Below are 18,254 nucleotides of genomic sequence, written 5' to 3'. Positions count from 1 at the left end.
AAAGTTCACTGATGAGTTTCTGTCTCTGTCTTGTTAGATCTTCCGAGATAAATACATTGAATGATCCGGATCTGTGGTTTTTAAGGGCAGTTTTGGACATAAATATTTTATTTTTTATTTTCCAGTTTTTGAATCTACATATAATTTGCCCTTTTCCGTTTCTGAGTTTATCTTCGGTAGTCAGAGGTGGAGACATCTTGAGTTTATCATTACACAGATGAACAACAAGGTCGTCTGTAAAAACCAGCTCACTCTGTGTCATCGGTACACCATGAAAACGGAGCGACGTTCTCCGACCGTATTGTTCCAACTCTTCAAGGCCCGACTCAAGCGAAACAACTTTTTCACTCAAAGTCTGAACTTCAGCCTGAAGCTTGATGTTATCATTTTGTAGATGAGACACATCTGTCTGTTGACGGGTAGAAATGTCTTTGACCTCTGTGCTAAGTAAGGCAATTTGGTTAGTCAAAGGCTCAACGATATCTTTGAGCATGTTTGTAAGAGTAGGAGCGATGGCTTCAGCCAGACAAGGAGCAACTGCTTTTATAAATTCCGGACTCTGTATAGAAGATATAATCAGATCTTGCAGATCGAAAATTTTACCCTGGTGGCTTACCTTCTTACCACCAGAAGCAGACAGATCATCCATAGAATTTCTCCTTCTCATAGGTGGTGGAGCATTTACATTATCCCCATGGACCAGTTCATACTCGGATGGACTAAATGTCTTATCAATTGTTCTCTTTTGGCGTTCGGACACTGGGGTATGAACAGATGACATAGTGGTCAATATAATAAAACAGCGTTACAGGTTGTCAATCGTGGAATGTTCTCGGGTGTATAGTTCAAAGCGACAGGTGTATTAGTGACAGGTAATCGACAGGTAAGATACTCACTCAACCAAAACAAACAAACATTTCTCTCTGTACGGTAATGTTAAGTTTTTCAATTCGAGAGTATCGAACAGCACAAATTTTCCAATGATAAAATGACAGTTATGCAATGAAGATCAGCAAACCTTTCATCTCGCCAAATCCAAAGTCTGTTTAACACATAGAAGGTGGCCAAACCCAACAAAATCTTCTGATCAAATTATCAACAACCTATCCTTGTCGCCATCTTGTAGTCCCACCGACTAATGTTAATTAGTTAATGTCACACACAATGGTGTTCGATTCTTCTCTTGATTCCTCCTGTGCGTCAGTGGATGTGCAATCTGCCCATACTGTTGAAATTGCCTCTATGATACCTGGTATAGAATCAACAAAATAGTCATCACTGTTGCCTGCCGTCTCTTTATCTGTTCTTGGTGTTGAGGTACATAAAACTGAATTGGATTGGGTAGATGTTTTTGCCCTGCAGAAATCTGAACACTTGTCATGATTGCCCAAAATATGAAAAATAGAGTTTCTGATATCATGATCAAGCTGTTTCAATGCAGACTTCTTATCTGGGTTTTTTGATCGCAAACGAATCGCGCATCTTACTGCACTCGTGAGTCCAACTCTAACAGACTTTGTGAAGCCATTTTTGACTTTGTACATTGGAACAGTGTCAACGAGTTTTTCTAAACTGCTCCGCAAACATTTACAAACATGGTTGGCACATTCTAAATTCTGTACATCTTTACCCCAACCTACAACATTTTCTTGGATCTTGGCAAATACTGATGAGTACCCATCAGCGATAAATTCAGTGTATCTTGACCCATGGATTTTCTCGGCCTGCTGAACACCGATTCCATAGCCTGTGAGCTGTCAGTCCAGTTCTTAAAGCATCTGTATGGCCTGGCCTGTGTATGTGTTAACTCTGCGTGACTACAAATGTAGCAATGCCGGTTTCTCACACCGATGTGTAGCAGCTCACCCGTTTCTGCGCCAATGGTGACAGCCACTTCACCAAATGCATTATATGAATGCTTATGGGACGTTTTACTCCACCCACCATCGCACACAACAGTTATGCAAGGAACCCCTCATGGTAGTAACCCTTCTCCATGGCAATCCGTCTCTCTTCTGCACCTGCAGCCAACACATCATCTTGGATTGCTAGGTACCACATGTCCGCAATTTCCTGTTCTATGGTTGAAAAGGTTTGCATGGATAATCCGGGTGAATTTAACGTAGCCAAGGTCTCATTCCTGTAAGCCAATCCACCACCTGTTACCATACTTCCCCATACCGCTCTTATATTTACATTATGGTTTGTGCATCCATTAGAAATTTGAGGGCTAGTATACAATCTGAATTCCTGCTTACAGCCATGACACTCTGCCTCCAGTACACTAGCAAGACCAAGCGTCTTAATTTCAGTTAAAATTTTAATGGAAGTCTGGTTTTGAGCAACAATCTGCTTCAAGTGTTCGCATATGGCAACATGCAACGTGATATTAGTCATGTGCTGTTGTAATAAACTCAGATTCATAAGCCTATACCCGTCATAGGATGTTGATGACACACGGCTTATAACAAACTGAAACGGCTTATCAACTGACACTCTCTTTATCACTGTAAAAAACTGTTTATGTTTCAGAAACAATAACCTGTTCATGCCTGTCCTTCGTTTTATTCTATTTTTGTACCTGTTCAGAATTGAACTCAACTTTCAATTTCAGCTTCAAGTAGTTTGTTTCAATGTTCTATTTATGCTGATACACCATTTTTCTCATAGTTGTATGCTTCCCTTCTGCCATTCCAAAGTGCCTGTTTCCTTTTCCACGGTATATGGCCATTTTAAAGGGGTTTTGCGATAATTATCGTCATAATGCTACATGAACGAAGTGTTCCTGTTGCCTATGGTGTTCTGTACTTGCCACGTTCGTGTCGTTTTATGTTGACATATATACAATATCTCTGGGTCAAATAAACATAATAATAAAACCTGTCTATGCTTGCTTCACCTATAAAATTACGTATGATGGACCTAGGAATAAAACACTCCTCCTGGAGATCTTTCACAAAATTTCTTGCACAGACATACTTGTGGTGGTGGCTATTTTAAAATGATACAATGATCGGATCTTGTTATGTACGTAAATCATACTTACAAACTTATTAGTGAATGTCGGCCATTTTCCCTTATTTGAAGCAATGTCGGCTCAAAATGAGGTCAAATGTACTTTAAGATGTACTTGTCAACAGTCTCATTGCTCATATCGCGTACTATAGACCCGAAACTATATCGGAATGTCATTAAGTCCGCTCATTACTCCCAATAAAAAGAGAAAATTGTTCCGAGGAAAAATCCATAGAAATTAGGGTTTTCCTCCCAAAAAACAGATTTCTGTGAAAAATTCAGGGTATATAATATATCATACAAGTCTGATACATGTAAGGTGTGATGTTAAGGTTTCTTGTGTTATTTTTTCCATAAATGTATGACAATATTACATTTTATCACTGCGTTTAGGCATACAGATTACTTATTAACATGTTCCTTAAATATACACGTAACGACAGAGCAATAAATTGGCGACGATTTTCATCTTGTGAGTGAAATGTAATTACATCGGTAAAAATCGGGGTACGATGGTATAGCAACGATTGTCAGCCGGAAAGAAAACCAAAAGCGACGAGGTGGTATTGATAGGGAAGGCTAACCGCCAGGGCGACAAGCCTGTACCGGAGGTATGTAAACTACACCCCGGTAAACTGTGTGACGTGTACTGTTGTGATTGTGACATACTGATGTGTTTGATGTGTTTTTCCCTGACACACAAACAACACAACTGGAAACATTTTGAAGACGAATTTCAAATCAAAAAGCAACATCTGCAAGAACGCATGACAGCAATATCTGCTAGAATTACACACTTCAAGAACGAGACGTCGAAGCATGGTCACAAAACATTCAAAGGTAACATTGATACAATGAGAAAAGACGTTAACACACAATGGGCAATGATAAAGTCAGAAATAGATTCTATGCACCAAAAAAAAATGTCAAGAATCGTATAAAAAAGTCGGATGCAACGTGTACAATTGAAATGGAAAGGTCACTGAGGATAACTCTGCCGTTGTATGATGTAAATGTGAAGGATATTTTACCGAAACAACCAAGCTTTGTTACCAGAAGTATCGACCGCGTCCTGTTGACGAAAATGTTAGGTGAATTACACCACAAGAACCAGTACGAGAAGACAGACATCGACAGTAAACACGTCCAGCGTCTTTCTAAGTTTACTGTTGCTCAGCAAAATCATATACTCAGTTTATGTCCAGTCGACGAAAGTCATGCGTGATTATCAAAATATCATTACCAGGGTCTGGTACTGATCAACAAGGAGGGTGTGCTCACAGAGACAGTAAAACTGGACTTCTGTCCGTACAGTAATGTGGCATACAGTAATCCGTGGTATTGATATGTAGCTGTTTTAGATGAGTTTAGTGATAATCCATTAATGCTGTTCTTATATAGATTCAGTAATATATATGCGATGTAAAGAATCACTTTGACTTTGATGTTATAAAGGTGTCATGCGAAATAACCTGTACCTTTAACGGTTAATAACAATTTCAATTTCAATTTCTTTATTTCCAAATGCAACAGATAGCATATAGGAGTTACAATATGCATATATATACAAGTAAATATTGCAATCCATTTATGGCGGAGAACATAGAGTAAAATACAAGATGACATCATAGCAATGTTGTCAACATACAAAAGAAAATATTTAATTATTGTCAGTGGCACAAAGCTGGAACATACACGATTGCTCAGATATTAAGTATAGACTTTCTTTCAGAAGTAGCCTGAATTAGATACTGACTAAGGTTTCTCAATTGTTTTACATTTTTACAGGCGAATAATTGTTTTAATCTATAGACGGACGGACGACGGAAATAATTGGGTTTAATTATTTGGTTCTAAGCTCCGAGTAAACTGGACACAACAAAATAAAATGGGTTTCATCCTCGACATCATTTCTATTGCAAAGCGGACACCGTCGTTGAGCTTTAGGTATACCATTATACATGCCTGATTCTATACGTAGTGTATGATATTGTAACCTATACTTACTGAGGATATGTTTACACTTGTAAGTAAGTGACTTGGTGAGGTAGAACTGCATGTCGTAATGATCTACGATATATTTATAAAACCTACATTTGGAGGAGTTTTCAAACAGGCTTCTCACTTCTTGGATATAAGTATCTTGTACACGTTGGGTTATTAAAATACCAAACGTTTTTCATTAGAAACACACTGAGCCAACCAATCATCATGAAAGCCACTTCTACGTAATTCATGCTTGACTTGATATACAAAATCAGTTTTACAATTTGTTTTTTTAAGATTTGATTCGACAAGCTCATCATAACAAGATCTCAAAATACAATTGTCAGTTTTCAATAATTGTAACCAGTATTTTATAATGGATATTTTACGCTTTATCTGTAAAGGAAATCGACCTAACTCAGAGTAAACCATAGAATTATTTACAGACTTTTTTACTCCAAGAAATTCTTTCAGGAAATGCAAATGAACTTTTTCAATTTGTGTTGCAGGACAGAATCCCCAGACCTCAGAAGCATAGTTAAGTAAACAAGTGATATAAGTGCCGAATAATGACAACTTAGTTTCACAGTTTAACATAAAATTCCTAAAATTCCTTTTCAATAAAAAAAAACAAGCTGTTCTACCCTTGGCAGCAATGTTATCCAATGCTTAAGAAAATCTGCCATTATAATTGAACACTAGCCCCGGATAACAAAAATTGTCTTCTATTTCAATAGGCCTACCATTTTATGTCCATTTCACATTAGGGAAAACACGTGTTTTTTTTAATATTACTCCTTTTGTTTTATCCACATTTACCTTTAAATTCCGGCGTTTAGCAAAGGAATGCAAGTGGTCAAGTATATTTTGCAGATCCTGTCCTCGGAAAACAAAACCGTGTCGTCAGCATACAGTATAATAAAAATATTGATCAACTGTAACTGATAACTCTGACAATTTGAGTTAAAAAGTTCTGACTCCATGTCATTAATAAATAATGAAAATAAAACCGGGGAAAAAGAAACCGATCTGGAGGTCGTACGTGGGAGACGATTTACCATTTAATTTGACGCAAGATTTGACATTATCATAAATAGATCTTATTTAACAGTCGACCCCTAACCCCTGACTTCCATAACTTAGACCATAATTTGTCATGTAATATGCTATCGAAAGCCTTCTGATAATGAACAAAAACACAGCAGAGTCGTTTATCATTACTCTGTAAAGTTTTGGTAATTAAAGCATTTAGTACAGACATTGCATCCCGTGTACCACTTCCGGGTCGAAAACCAAATTGAACGTCAAAAAAAAGAAAACAAAATGTATAGTACACGTAATGAGAATGGTGTATCGAAAAGCAGTGGAACTGCATTCATCTGGATATTGTTTATTTCCCCAGAAAAATAAAGTTTCTTCTGAATATATATATATCGAAAAAAACATTATTTCCCCCGGATTAATCATATATGCCCGTTTTTCGGGCAATCTTTAATCACACATTGGGTCAACAGATAGGTTCCGTGGAGTTTTGTTTGATCTATCCTCTATACAACAATATATTATCTTACAAACAATGATATCACGTGACGTAAAGGGTTTTATATTGGTGTATTGGTCATATTTCCCCAATATGGACTTGGAACTCGACATGCACGTCCGAATAAAGGGCAATGTGTGAAAGAGAAATGAAATGATGGTAGCTTGCATATATAACATTAACACATGGTGTTTTTTTGTGAAACAACTAAAACATTTCATTGATTGACATTAAACGTTACATGTATAGAATAGAAATATGTATTCAATATTAAAATAAAAGTAGTATGTGGATGTCTGGTGAATAATGAAGTACATGAAAATATCATGAAACGAACGATACATTTGGTTTAAGGCCAGGCTCCATCCATCCTCGATATCCTGGGGTTACGCTCACTAGTGAAAATGAGCGTAACCCCAGGACATCGAGGACGGGCTCCATTCTACAGGGTTTCAGATCATGGTCACAATAACCCTTAGATTAACAGTCTATCATATGGGAAACAATCTAAAAAAAGATTCAGACTCAAAATCTGAAAACATTGTTTTGATTCATATAACCTACAGTGTGTCTAAATGTCTGTTACACTGTGGTACGGGTGTGATGCTATCTTGATCTACTTTACATAGCGTGACACAATGTAATCACTTGTGTTTATACAAACATGTGTATTTGCATGTGCTTGGAGAGAGTAAAAACGAGTTTTGTTTTGAAAACCTTGGTTTAATCCATACATAATAAAAGTATTCACGTCAATAGAACATTGTTTTTGTAAATTTATATATCGGATATATGTATAGTGACAGAGTTAATCATACTGAACAATTGAAATGTACATTTCTTAGATACACTCGTGTAGGTTACAACTATATACATGTATCTGAGGCCACAAAATTGAATCGAAAGGACATTGAAAAAAATAAAGTATGGAGAATGTATAAATGTGTACTATTATTAAATTGGTCCTAATTGAAGTTCTTGTCTATTGTTCTCTATTGCATATTTCCGGGGTACGTTAATTCATCACTGCGCTAATCTATTAAAATTAGATAATGCGCTAAAATTTGGGTCCGCTAAAATAAGTACGTTAACAGTGTAAGTTTGGGATACATAGATTGTTACTGAGTTATTCCAAAAAGAGGAAGGCAATTCACAGAGACTGTTTGTATGGCCATAAACAATCCTGTACAATTATTGAAAGATTGCCATATTAAAACCCAATCCTCTAATTACGACTTTATACTATTAGTTACACGGATTTTTGGCAGGGTATACGGTATGGTATGACCCTAAAGGGTTTCGTATTTCCTTAAGCCGATAGGCCGAAGGAAATACGAAATCCTGTAGGGTCATACCCTCCCGTATACCCTGCAAAAAATCCGTGTAACGAATTTATTACCCCTTTGAGTCTTTTATATTGGTTTTGTACAGTTCCCCGTCAACTTTTCTGTTGTCAAGATAAAAATGGCATAGTAGATCTACCTCATTTAGTTTCGTTTTATCAAATTACTCGAACTGTTCTTCCTGATTCTTTTCTTTTAAATACGTCCTCAGCATGTTTGCCGCTCGTCTGTTCGACTTTTGTGTTTTTTTGTGGCACATAGTTAGCCCTTTTGGCGAGTATTTCCTCATCAGTATGCGAAGCGAAACGTTTTGTCATTTTGTAAACATCGCCGGAAGCAGACGACGAATGCGAGTTGTCTCCCATTGCCCGGCCGCAAGATACAAAGACACGTGACCCGTAATACCCCTTGTAAAAGCACGTGATTCCATCGTATTACTGCTGAGAATCACGTGACATGACCGTATACCCCCTGAGATTTTCGTATACCCCTTGAGATTTACGAATGCGGTTTGGTACACTGTAGTTTTTAACCAATCAGATTCCTAGATTTTTCTCAAAGGGGTAATAAAGCTCATTATACCTGTGTTTTACCTGTACATGTACCCTATCTATCGTATGTACAGTGTACTCAATACAGTCATCTATTCTCGTTTACAGGTACGTTGTAAACTATTGTATTGACACACACTTCTGTGCTTTAGGATGTTTAAATACCAATCACAACTGGTATTTTAACACAAATTTAAATATTCCATGAAACTCACATTGTTCGGCATTATGGGCGGAGTGGTCGAGTGGTTAACAATCCGGCATTACACGCAGCCGGCCGGGATTCGATCCTCGAAGTCGACATACGCATGGATATTCAGAGAAAGTGTTTTTCTCCTGCCCACACAACTCCAACAACCCAGGTGGAGTATAAATTAGTCTGGGTGGATGTTGCGGTATCTGTGATGTAGCATTTAAGTGAGACGGCACTATAAATGATGCCGTTGGAAGCACGGTCCCACTACAAACAGAACACAGTACATCTCCAGCACACGCGCAGGCATAAACACATAGGGAGGTTTACCATAACTAAAACTTAACTATTATATATATATATATATAGTAACATCTATTAACTTAAACTTCATTACCGAATTCAAAAACGATAATATTATGTACGAATCAAATGAAAACTTAGGGAGTTGAAAATCAAGCCTGCTTAAGTTTTAATACTGACGAGTGTGTCAATAGTGTCCTAACATATCGGGTATCGTGTCTAGTATTGACATGTAGTTGTATCACAAATGAAAATGGTATTGAATTAAAAAATTTCACACTATGTTTTCTGTATAAACTATCGCAAACTTTACCCCCTCTGCAGGGAAAATGGGTGACCAGGGTAATGAATTTGACATTTTTTATAAAGCACAATTAATTGGTCTAAAGAAGAAGAATGTTGATATTTTAGCCAAGTTTAGCTTAGGCCCTAGGGGTGAGACTTTGACTATATTTTCATACTGTCAAACTGCAATAATATGATTATAATTATAACTAAAATTGTATGATTTTATAAAATATAGTACAGTTTACTTCCTTCCCAGGAGGGACAGGAGACCCAGTGAAGATGAAATTTACAATTTGTATAAAGGACCTCACATATGGGTCTGAATTGGACCCCTTTTGACCCTTTCACTCAGGCCCATTGGGGATTGCATCAATATTAACAGTACTTGAGTTTGACTAAGGCCATGTAAACCTTCCTGCAGACTTTATTGAAATCAGTTCTGTGGTTTTGGAGAAATTAAAAATGGGAATTTTGCTTATTGACGAACGACGCATTCCAACGGACAAAAGCCAATCAGGTGACCTAAAAATGCAATAACAGAAAGAAAAAAACGTTCTCTAATAATTGACCAATTTACATCATGTAGCTGTTGTTCTGGCATAGTTGTTTTTTACTTGACACTTATTCAATCTATACATTTAAATTTGACATCACTAAAGCACTTGGAATTGTGGGTAAGATATAGGAGTGGCAAAAATAAATAGGAATTGATAGAAATGTATGGGAAGTGGACATCCTACAAATATAAAGACACAGATAAACGTCATGTGACATTGATCTCGCAGTCAGACGAGACTTTGTCACGTAAGTAAACGTAAGTATATAAACAGCCCACATATGCATATTCCCGACGAATCCGTGTTAAGCCATAATAACAAACCACGGGAAAAGAAAAAAAAGAATTAAAGCATTATATACAAATATACATTTGTTTATTTAGTATGTATATGTGATACAAACAACCTTTGCATATATAAAGTAATGTAAATATTTATGAAATAATACAGTTTTTTAAGTACATTGAAATATATGAACTGTTTATAGTTTTCAGATATCTCACACATTCAACAAAAAGGAAAAGGGGGACATAAAAACAATAACATCGAAACATTTAGAGGCTTGACAGACTGTAAATGTGGTTATCTTGTCAGTTATTCAAGATGAAGTCTACTTTAACTAAAAAGTCCATTTTATTAAGATCTAGGTAAGAAACACACTAAGGATATTAACATTACTAGTGTACATCCCTTAGATAAAAGTGCCGACCAAACCTGTTGTTATATACATATAACATCAAGACATATTTACATGTGAATGTCTTCCACTCGGAACATATTGGGTATTTCACGTTTATCGTGAGAGTAATCACATCCTCGATATCCAGGGGTTACACTCACTTTCGCTTTCTGAACCACTGGAATATGTCAAAGCAAAATTGAAGGTACGAAGACTGCTGTTTGATTGGTCTCAGGTAAAAAAAAAAAAAAAAAAACCTGACCAATCGCTAGGTACGTATTAATGAACAGCTGTATTTATTCAGATTGACAATTTGGTAAAACAGTTTATTAAAAATAAATCTAAATTGTACCAACACAAGTTGTATAAAGTCATAAAGTTCGATTGAATAATATTTTCTTTCTTTAAATGTATATTTAAATATTAAAATGCACTATTGTATGGTACACAATGTATATACGGTACGAATGGTATTACATTTTCACAGAGTAGATATTTTACTGTTTCCGGGTTATAGTACTACAAGCTTGACTTGACATGGAAACATGTATCAGTACTAATGAAATGATTTAAAATCCTGAAACCAAAAGAAAATGCTCGCAATCCTCTCACTTAAAACCAACGAATGATTAAAAGATGACCTCCTTACAATGTAAATCGATATAAACATGTCTAAATTGGAAAATAATTCAAGGTTAATATTCACTGTTTTATGTTTAACGCACGTGTATATAACTTTATAAAATTAAAGTGAAATGTTAACATGAGAACTCAGAATTATGTTTTCTACATTTTAAACTTAAAATCAGCGAAAACTAATATACATGTGTTAACAGAAACAGTTCAGATACAGAATGGGTATGATCTAGTTCAGATACAGAATGGGTATGATCTAGTTCAGATACAGAATGTGTATAATCTAGTTCAGATACAGAATGGGTATAAACAAGTTCAGATACAGAAAGGGTATAATCTAGTTCAGATACAGAATGGGAATAATCTAGTTCAGATACAGAATGGGTATGATCTAGTTCAGATACAGAATGGGTATGATCTAGTTCAGATACAGAATGGGTATAATCTAGTTCAGGTACAGAATGGGTATAATCTAGTTCAGATACAGAATGGGTATGATCTAGTTCAGATACAGAATGGGTATGATCTAGTTCAGATACAGAATGGGTATGATCTAGTTCAGATACAGAATGGGTATGATCTAGTTCAGATACAGAATGGGTATGATCTAGTTCAGATACAGAATGTGTATAATCTAGTTCAGATACAGAATGGGTATAATATAGTTCAGATACAGAATGGGTATAATCTAGTTCAGGTACAGAATGGGTATAATCTAGTTCAGATACAGAATGGGGATAATCTAGTTCAGATACAGAATGGGTATAATATAGTTCAGATACAGAATGGGTATAATCTAGTTCGGATACAGAATGGGTATAATCTAGTTCAGATACAGAATGGGTATGATCTTTTGTCCAATCGTTGATGTTTTGTAATCTATCACAGGAAATTGGAATCTACTTCAGTCATGTATACAAACACCGCTATCTTCAGTAATCCATCTGCTGATGTACCATGTATCAGAATTCTTATTTTGAATATCTACATATTTGAGCTGGATGTAAAAATTATTTAAGATTTTGTTGATTTTGTTTTGCCAATCTGTATTCGAGGACATTTCCGTTGAGAGGTACAGTTGCCTATAGCTGTCATCATAACAGTACAGGAAGGTCATCAGTTTCCATTTTGTCATGTTCTGATGTAATGCATGTCCCGTTATACTGTATACCGGTAAAAGTTTAGACCAGTCACATAGTCGCCCTTTGCTGATTAATCAATGTTTACTTAGTTTTAGTTTCGCTCTTCACCTGTTGTTACTATACCGTGTATGTTTTATATTAATATTCACTGTCATAATAACAGCGAAAATGTCAGGAGTTAAACTGCAGCGAATATTTCCTGGTATACAGTATACAAATCTCTCTCTCTCTCTCTCTCTCTCTCTCTCTCTCTCTCTCAAATACAATACTAACGCACCACTCGTAATGTGAAACGAACCGTTATACCTATAAAAGAGAGGCAACAGTGGCTGAAATAAATTCAAAATATGTTTATTCTTCGTCAGCTAACATTCTTGTTGATAACGAAGAATATCAAACTTGTTTATGTCTTTTTATGATAAAACTGTTGGATTTTTTTAGGTTGTTTTCGATAATTAATAGCTGTTAGCAGTGTTTTATATAAAATCACAAATCTACATATTGTGATATAACACTGAACACAGTTGTTTCCCCGAACGACAACGAACGACAACTCTCGTCAGAGACATACGAGTCCAAGCACTGTAGTAAAGATCATCAGTGACATGTTGTAAGCACAGACTACGGTCGACGAGACGGTTGTGTGAGTCAGAATTCCGGCCACCACGCTCCACTGACCGTCATTTGGGTTGGGGGTGATCCCCAGGACGTCACACATCATTTGGTAGATGTGAATGACAGAGAAACCTTTTGCCACTACATTTCGGCTTATGTCTGAAATAATAAAAGTGGAAAAGTTCTTATGGATCATAATGAAAATGACTCGGTGTAATTATCTTGTGAGGAACTCAAATCTACTGGTCCTTTTTTGGGTATTTCTTCGTCATCGTATAACAACTTTATATAGCTTATTTTCTGGTGATAGCAACAATGATGTTTTCTTTTGTTTTTTAACCAATGTACGTCAGTCTGAACAATAAGAAGACTTCTCTTAGATAAATGCAAATCTGCACATGATACATCAAGATTTAGTTTTCTTGTAGTGGCCATCTTGAAAATGGCAACATTTAGTTTTTTTGTTCTTTGAAAAAGTTTACAGTGACAAAGACAATTAACAAACTCAGAAAAGTCTTCAACAGACGGCAGTTTTGACATTGATACAAAATAAACATGGATTATTTTAGATATACCTGGTCCAGTGGCGAGGAATATGCCCCTCATATCAGTCTCGCTGTTGTCAAATCCGTGTGTCCCCTGCATTGGCCCAGAGCCGTAATAACTATAAAAGCGAGGCAGCAATGGCTGAAAAAAAATATTTTAAAACAATCATTTTTGTCCGGTAAATTCTTGTTGATAACAAAAAGAAAGATTATGAAATCTTGTTTATCGCTTTTATTGTAAAAAAAACGTATCATTTTGTTTCAAGGATGTCCGTTTCAGGGAATTTCTGGATAATCAAAGTATACATATATAACTTTTTGTTTTTAAGTCTTTCTTTAGCCGTTGAATACTCATATAAAAAAAATCGGACTGAGTATTTGCTTTGTAACTTTCTTTTAACTTCCGGTTTATAACTCTCCAGACTTACAGACAGGATACCCCTTGGAACCAGAACATAGTTTACCACAGAAATTGTATACATCCCCCGTTTTGCGTAACACAGAACACTACATGAATTGATTCCGGGGTAAAGGTATGGTATGGGTCACAACAGAAAAACAATTGCATGTGCGCATCTTCACATATGTTAAGATACAAAAAAAAAATCAAATATTTCTATTGATGTTTTACGAAATGCGTAGCCAGATATCATATGCTGCTAAGGACAGACCGGGAGGCAAAGTGAGTAAAGGGACATAACTCTCATTATCTTTATCGAAACAAAAACTGTCGCAAAACAACTAAAGGAATATAATGTGTGTTTCAACATCAAATCAGCCGCACAGACATAGCTACCTACAAAACGTACTTGCTGCATTATCTGAAATATGTCGAGACAGATAGTAGACATAAATACTAACGATGATCGGGCTACCGTCGATACCAGTATTATGAAAAGTTTCCTTACTGTGGAGTCTGTTATATCGCCCGAATACTTACTGTGGTGATGTTCCAGCCTCTCTCAGCCACCAGTAAGATAGGGGACGTTCTATAGTGATCTATCTGTTATATCGCCCGACTACTTACTGTGGTGATAAACCAGCCTCTCTCAGCCACCAGTAAGATAGAGGACGTTCTATAGTGATCTATCTGTTATATCGCCCGACTACTTACTGTGGTGATGTACCAGCCTCTCTCAGCCACCAGTAAGATAGGGGACGTTCTATAGTGATCTATCTGTTATATCGCCCGACTACTTACTGTGGTGATGTACCAGCCTTTCTCAGCCACCAGTAAGATAGGGGACGTTCTATAGTGATCTATCTGTTATATCGCCCGACTACTTACTGTGGTGATGTACCAGCCTTTCTCAGCCACCAGTAAGATAGGGGACGTTCTATAGTGATCTATCTGTTATATCGCCCGACTACTTACTGTGGTGATGTACCAGCCTTTCTCAGCCACCAGTAAGATAGGGGACGTTCTATAGTGATCTATCTGTTATATCGCCCGACTACTTACTGTGGTGATGTACCAGCCTTTCTCAGCCACCAGTAAGATAGGGGACGTTCTATAGTGATCTATCTGTTATATCGCCCGACTACTTACTGTGGTGATGTACCAGCCTTTCTCAGCCACCAGTAAGATAGGGGACGTTCTATAGTGATCTATCTGTTATATCGCCCGACTACTTACTGTGGTGATGTACCAGCCTTTCTCAGCCACCAGTAAGATAGGGGACGTTCTATAGTGATCTATCTGTTATATCGCCCGACTACTTACTGTGGTGATGTACCAGCCTTTCTCAGCCACCAGTAAGATAGGGGACGTTCTATAGTGATCTATCTGTTATATCGCCCGACTACTTACTGTGGTGATGTACCAGCCTTTCTCAGCCACCAGTAAGATAGGGGACGTTCTATAGTGATCTATCTGTTATATCGCCCGACTACTTACTGTGGTGATGTACCAGCCTTTCTCAGCCACCAGTAAGATAGGGGACGTTCTATAGTGATCTATCTGTTATATCGCCCGACTACTTACTGTGGTGATGTACCAGCCTTTCTCAGCCACCAGTAAGATAGGGGACGTTCTATAGTGATCTATCTGTTATATCGCCCGACTACTTACTGTGGTGATGTACCAGCCTTTCTCAGCCACCAGTAAGATAGGGGACGTTCTATAGTGATCTATCTGTTATATCGCCCGACTACTTACTGTGGTGATGTACCAGCCTTTCTCAGCCACCAGTAAGATAGGGGACGTTCTATAGTGATCTATCTGTTATATCGCCCGACTACTTACTGTGGTGATGTACCAGCCTTTCTCAGCCACCAGTAAGATAGGGGACGTTCTATAGTGATCTATCTGTTATATCGCCCGACTACTTACTGTGGTGATGTACCAGCCTTTCTCAGCCACCAGTAAGATAGGGGACGTTCTATAGTGATCTATCTGTTATATCGCCCGACTACTTACTGTGGTGATGTACCAGCCTTTCTCAGCCACCAGTAAGATAGGGGACGTTCTATAGTGATCTATCTGTTATATCGCCCGACTACTTAATGTGGTGATGTACCAGCCTTTCTCAGCCACCAGTAAGATAGGGGATGTTCTGTAGTGATCTATCTGTTATATCGGCCGACTACTTACTGTGGTGATGTACCAGCCTTTCTCAGCCACCAGTAAGATAGGGGACGTTCTATAGTGATTACGGTAATACCACCGGTCAGGAATGTCCTCCTTCTTCAGAACAGTCAAGTGTGAGTTGTCCATAGAAACCAGGTCACTATAAACCTATTAAACAAGGTTAATGTTAAAATATTTAAAGAATTTGTTCTCTCTTTTTGTTAATCAAGACATGAAACGAGTAAAATAACGCTTTCTGCAAAAATCGATTATTCTGAAAAATGATGCACATTTTGCATCAATCAGTTTAAAGAAAGTGCATTCCGCATACATCAATGTTATCATTCCGCATACATCAATGTTATCATTCCGCATACATCAATGTTATCATTCCGCATACATCAATGTTATCATTCCGCATACATCAATGTTATCATTCCGCATACATCAATGTTATCATTCCGCATACATCAATGTTATCATTCCGCATACATCAATGTTATCATTCCGCATACATCAATGTTATCATTCCGCATACATCAATGTTATCATTCCGCATACATCAATGTTATCATTCCGCATACATCAATGTTTTCGAGGAAGGGTATGCATTCCGCATACATCAATGTTTTCGAGGAAGGGTATCCATTCCGCATACATCAATGTTATCGAGGAAGGGTATCCATTCCGCATACATCAATGTTATCATTCCGCATACATCAATGTTTTCGAGGAAGGGTATGCATTCCTCATACATCAATGTTATCGAGGAAGGGTATCCATTCCGCATGCATCAATGTTATCATTCCGCATACATCAATGTTATCATTACGCATACATCAATGTTATCATTCCGCATACATAAATGTTTTCGAGGAAGGGTATGCATTCCGCATACATCAGTGTTTTCGAGGAAGGGTATCCATTCCGCATACATCAATGTTATCATTCCGCAGACATCAATGTTATCATTCCGCATACATCAATGTTATCATTCCGAATCCATCAATGTTATCATTCCGCATACATCAATGTTATCATTCCGCCTACATCAATGTTATCATTCCGCATACATCAATGTTATCATTCCTCATACATCAATGTTTTCGAGGAAGGGTATGCATTCCGCGTACATCAATGTTTTCGAGGAAGGGTATCCATTCCGCATACATCAATGTTTGGGAGGAAGGGTATCCATTCCGAATACATCAATGTTATCGAGGAAGGGTATCCATTCCGCATACATCAATGTTATCATTCCGCAGACATCAATGTTATCATTCCGCATACATCAATGTTATCACTCCGCATACATCAATGTTTTCGAGGAAGGGTAAGCATTCCGCATACATCAATGTTTTCGAGGAAGGGTAAGCATTCCGCATACATCAATGTTTTCGAGGAAGGGTATGCATTCCGCATACATCAGTGTTTTCGAGGAAGGGTATCCATTCCGCATACATCAATGTTTGGGAGGAAGGGTATCCATTCCGAATACATCAATGTTATCGAGGAAGGGTATCCATTCCGCATACATCAATGTTATCATTCCACATACATCAATGTTATCATTCCGCATACATCAATGTTATCATTCCGAATCCATCAATGTTATCATTCCGCATACATCAATGTTATCATTCCTCATACATCAATGTTTTCGAGGAAGGGTATGCATTCCTCATACATCAATGTTATCGAGGAAGGGTATCCATTCCGCATACATCAATGTTTGGGAGGAAGGGTATCCATTCCGAATACATCAATGTTATCGAGGAAGGGTATCCATTCCGCATACATCAATGTTTTCGAGGAAGGGTATCCATTCTGCTTTAATCAGTTTTTTTCGAAAAAAGAAAGTGTATTCTGCATAAATGTTTTTTCCGTATAAATCTTGCATCAGCTTTTTCAAGACACGGTGTGCAGTCTGCCCTTATTAGCCTTTTCGGAAAAGAAAGTGCATTCTACAAACATCAGTTTTTCGACAAAAGGGTATGCATTCTGCATAAAACAGGAAAAGGAAAATGCAATCTCAATTTTCGGAAAAGGTTGTGTATTCTGTATGAAACAGTTTTTTTGAAAAGGAAACTGCAATCTCAATACATTAGATTAATTTTTTTGGGAAAGGGTGCGATTCTGTATGAAACAGCACTTTCGAAAACAAATATGCATTCTGCAAACATTAGCTTTTTTGAGTAAGGGTATTCATGCATTCTGCTGAAATCAGTTTTCCGAAAAGAAAGTATCTTTCTCCATCAATCATATCCTAATCAGGTGCATGACAAGTGGTAT

General features: G+C 37.2%; 1 protein-coding gene across 1 annotated transcript in view; it reads right to left on the bottom strand.

Annotated features, from left to right (window-relative positions):
- Positions 1–12,603: 12,603 nt before the first annotated feature.
- LOC110441495 (ectonucleotide pyrophosphatase/phosphodiesterase family member 6-like) overlaps positions 12,604–18,254 on the bottom strand; it is a 21,408-nt gene continuing 15,757 nt past the window's right edge. The window contains exons 5-7 of the mRNA XM_021484661.1: positions 15,987–16,130; positions 13,424–13,535; positions 12,604–13,007 (exon numbers count right to left, since the gene is read on the bottom strand). Of these exons, the coding sequence (XP_021340336.1) occupies positions 12,793–13,007; positions 13,424–13,535; positions 15,987–16,130 (471 nt within the window). The 3' untranslated portion in view covers positions 12,604–12,792. The remainder of the gene's footprint in view (positions 13,008–13,423; positions 13,536–15,986; positions 16,131–18,254) is intronic.

This window comes from Mizuhopecten yessoensis, unplaced genomic scaffold (genome assembly GCF_002113885.1).
Source record: "Mizuhopecten yessoensis strain PY_sf001 unplaced genomic scaffold, ASM211388v2 scaffold1861, whole genome shotgun sequence".
NCBI lineage: Eukaryota > Metazoa > Mollusca > Bivalvia > Pectinida > Pectinidae > Mizuhopecten > Mizuhopecten yessoensis.
This window is presented reverse-complemented; position numbering and strand designations above follow the sequence as displayed.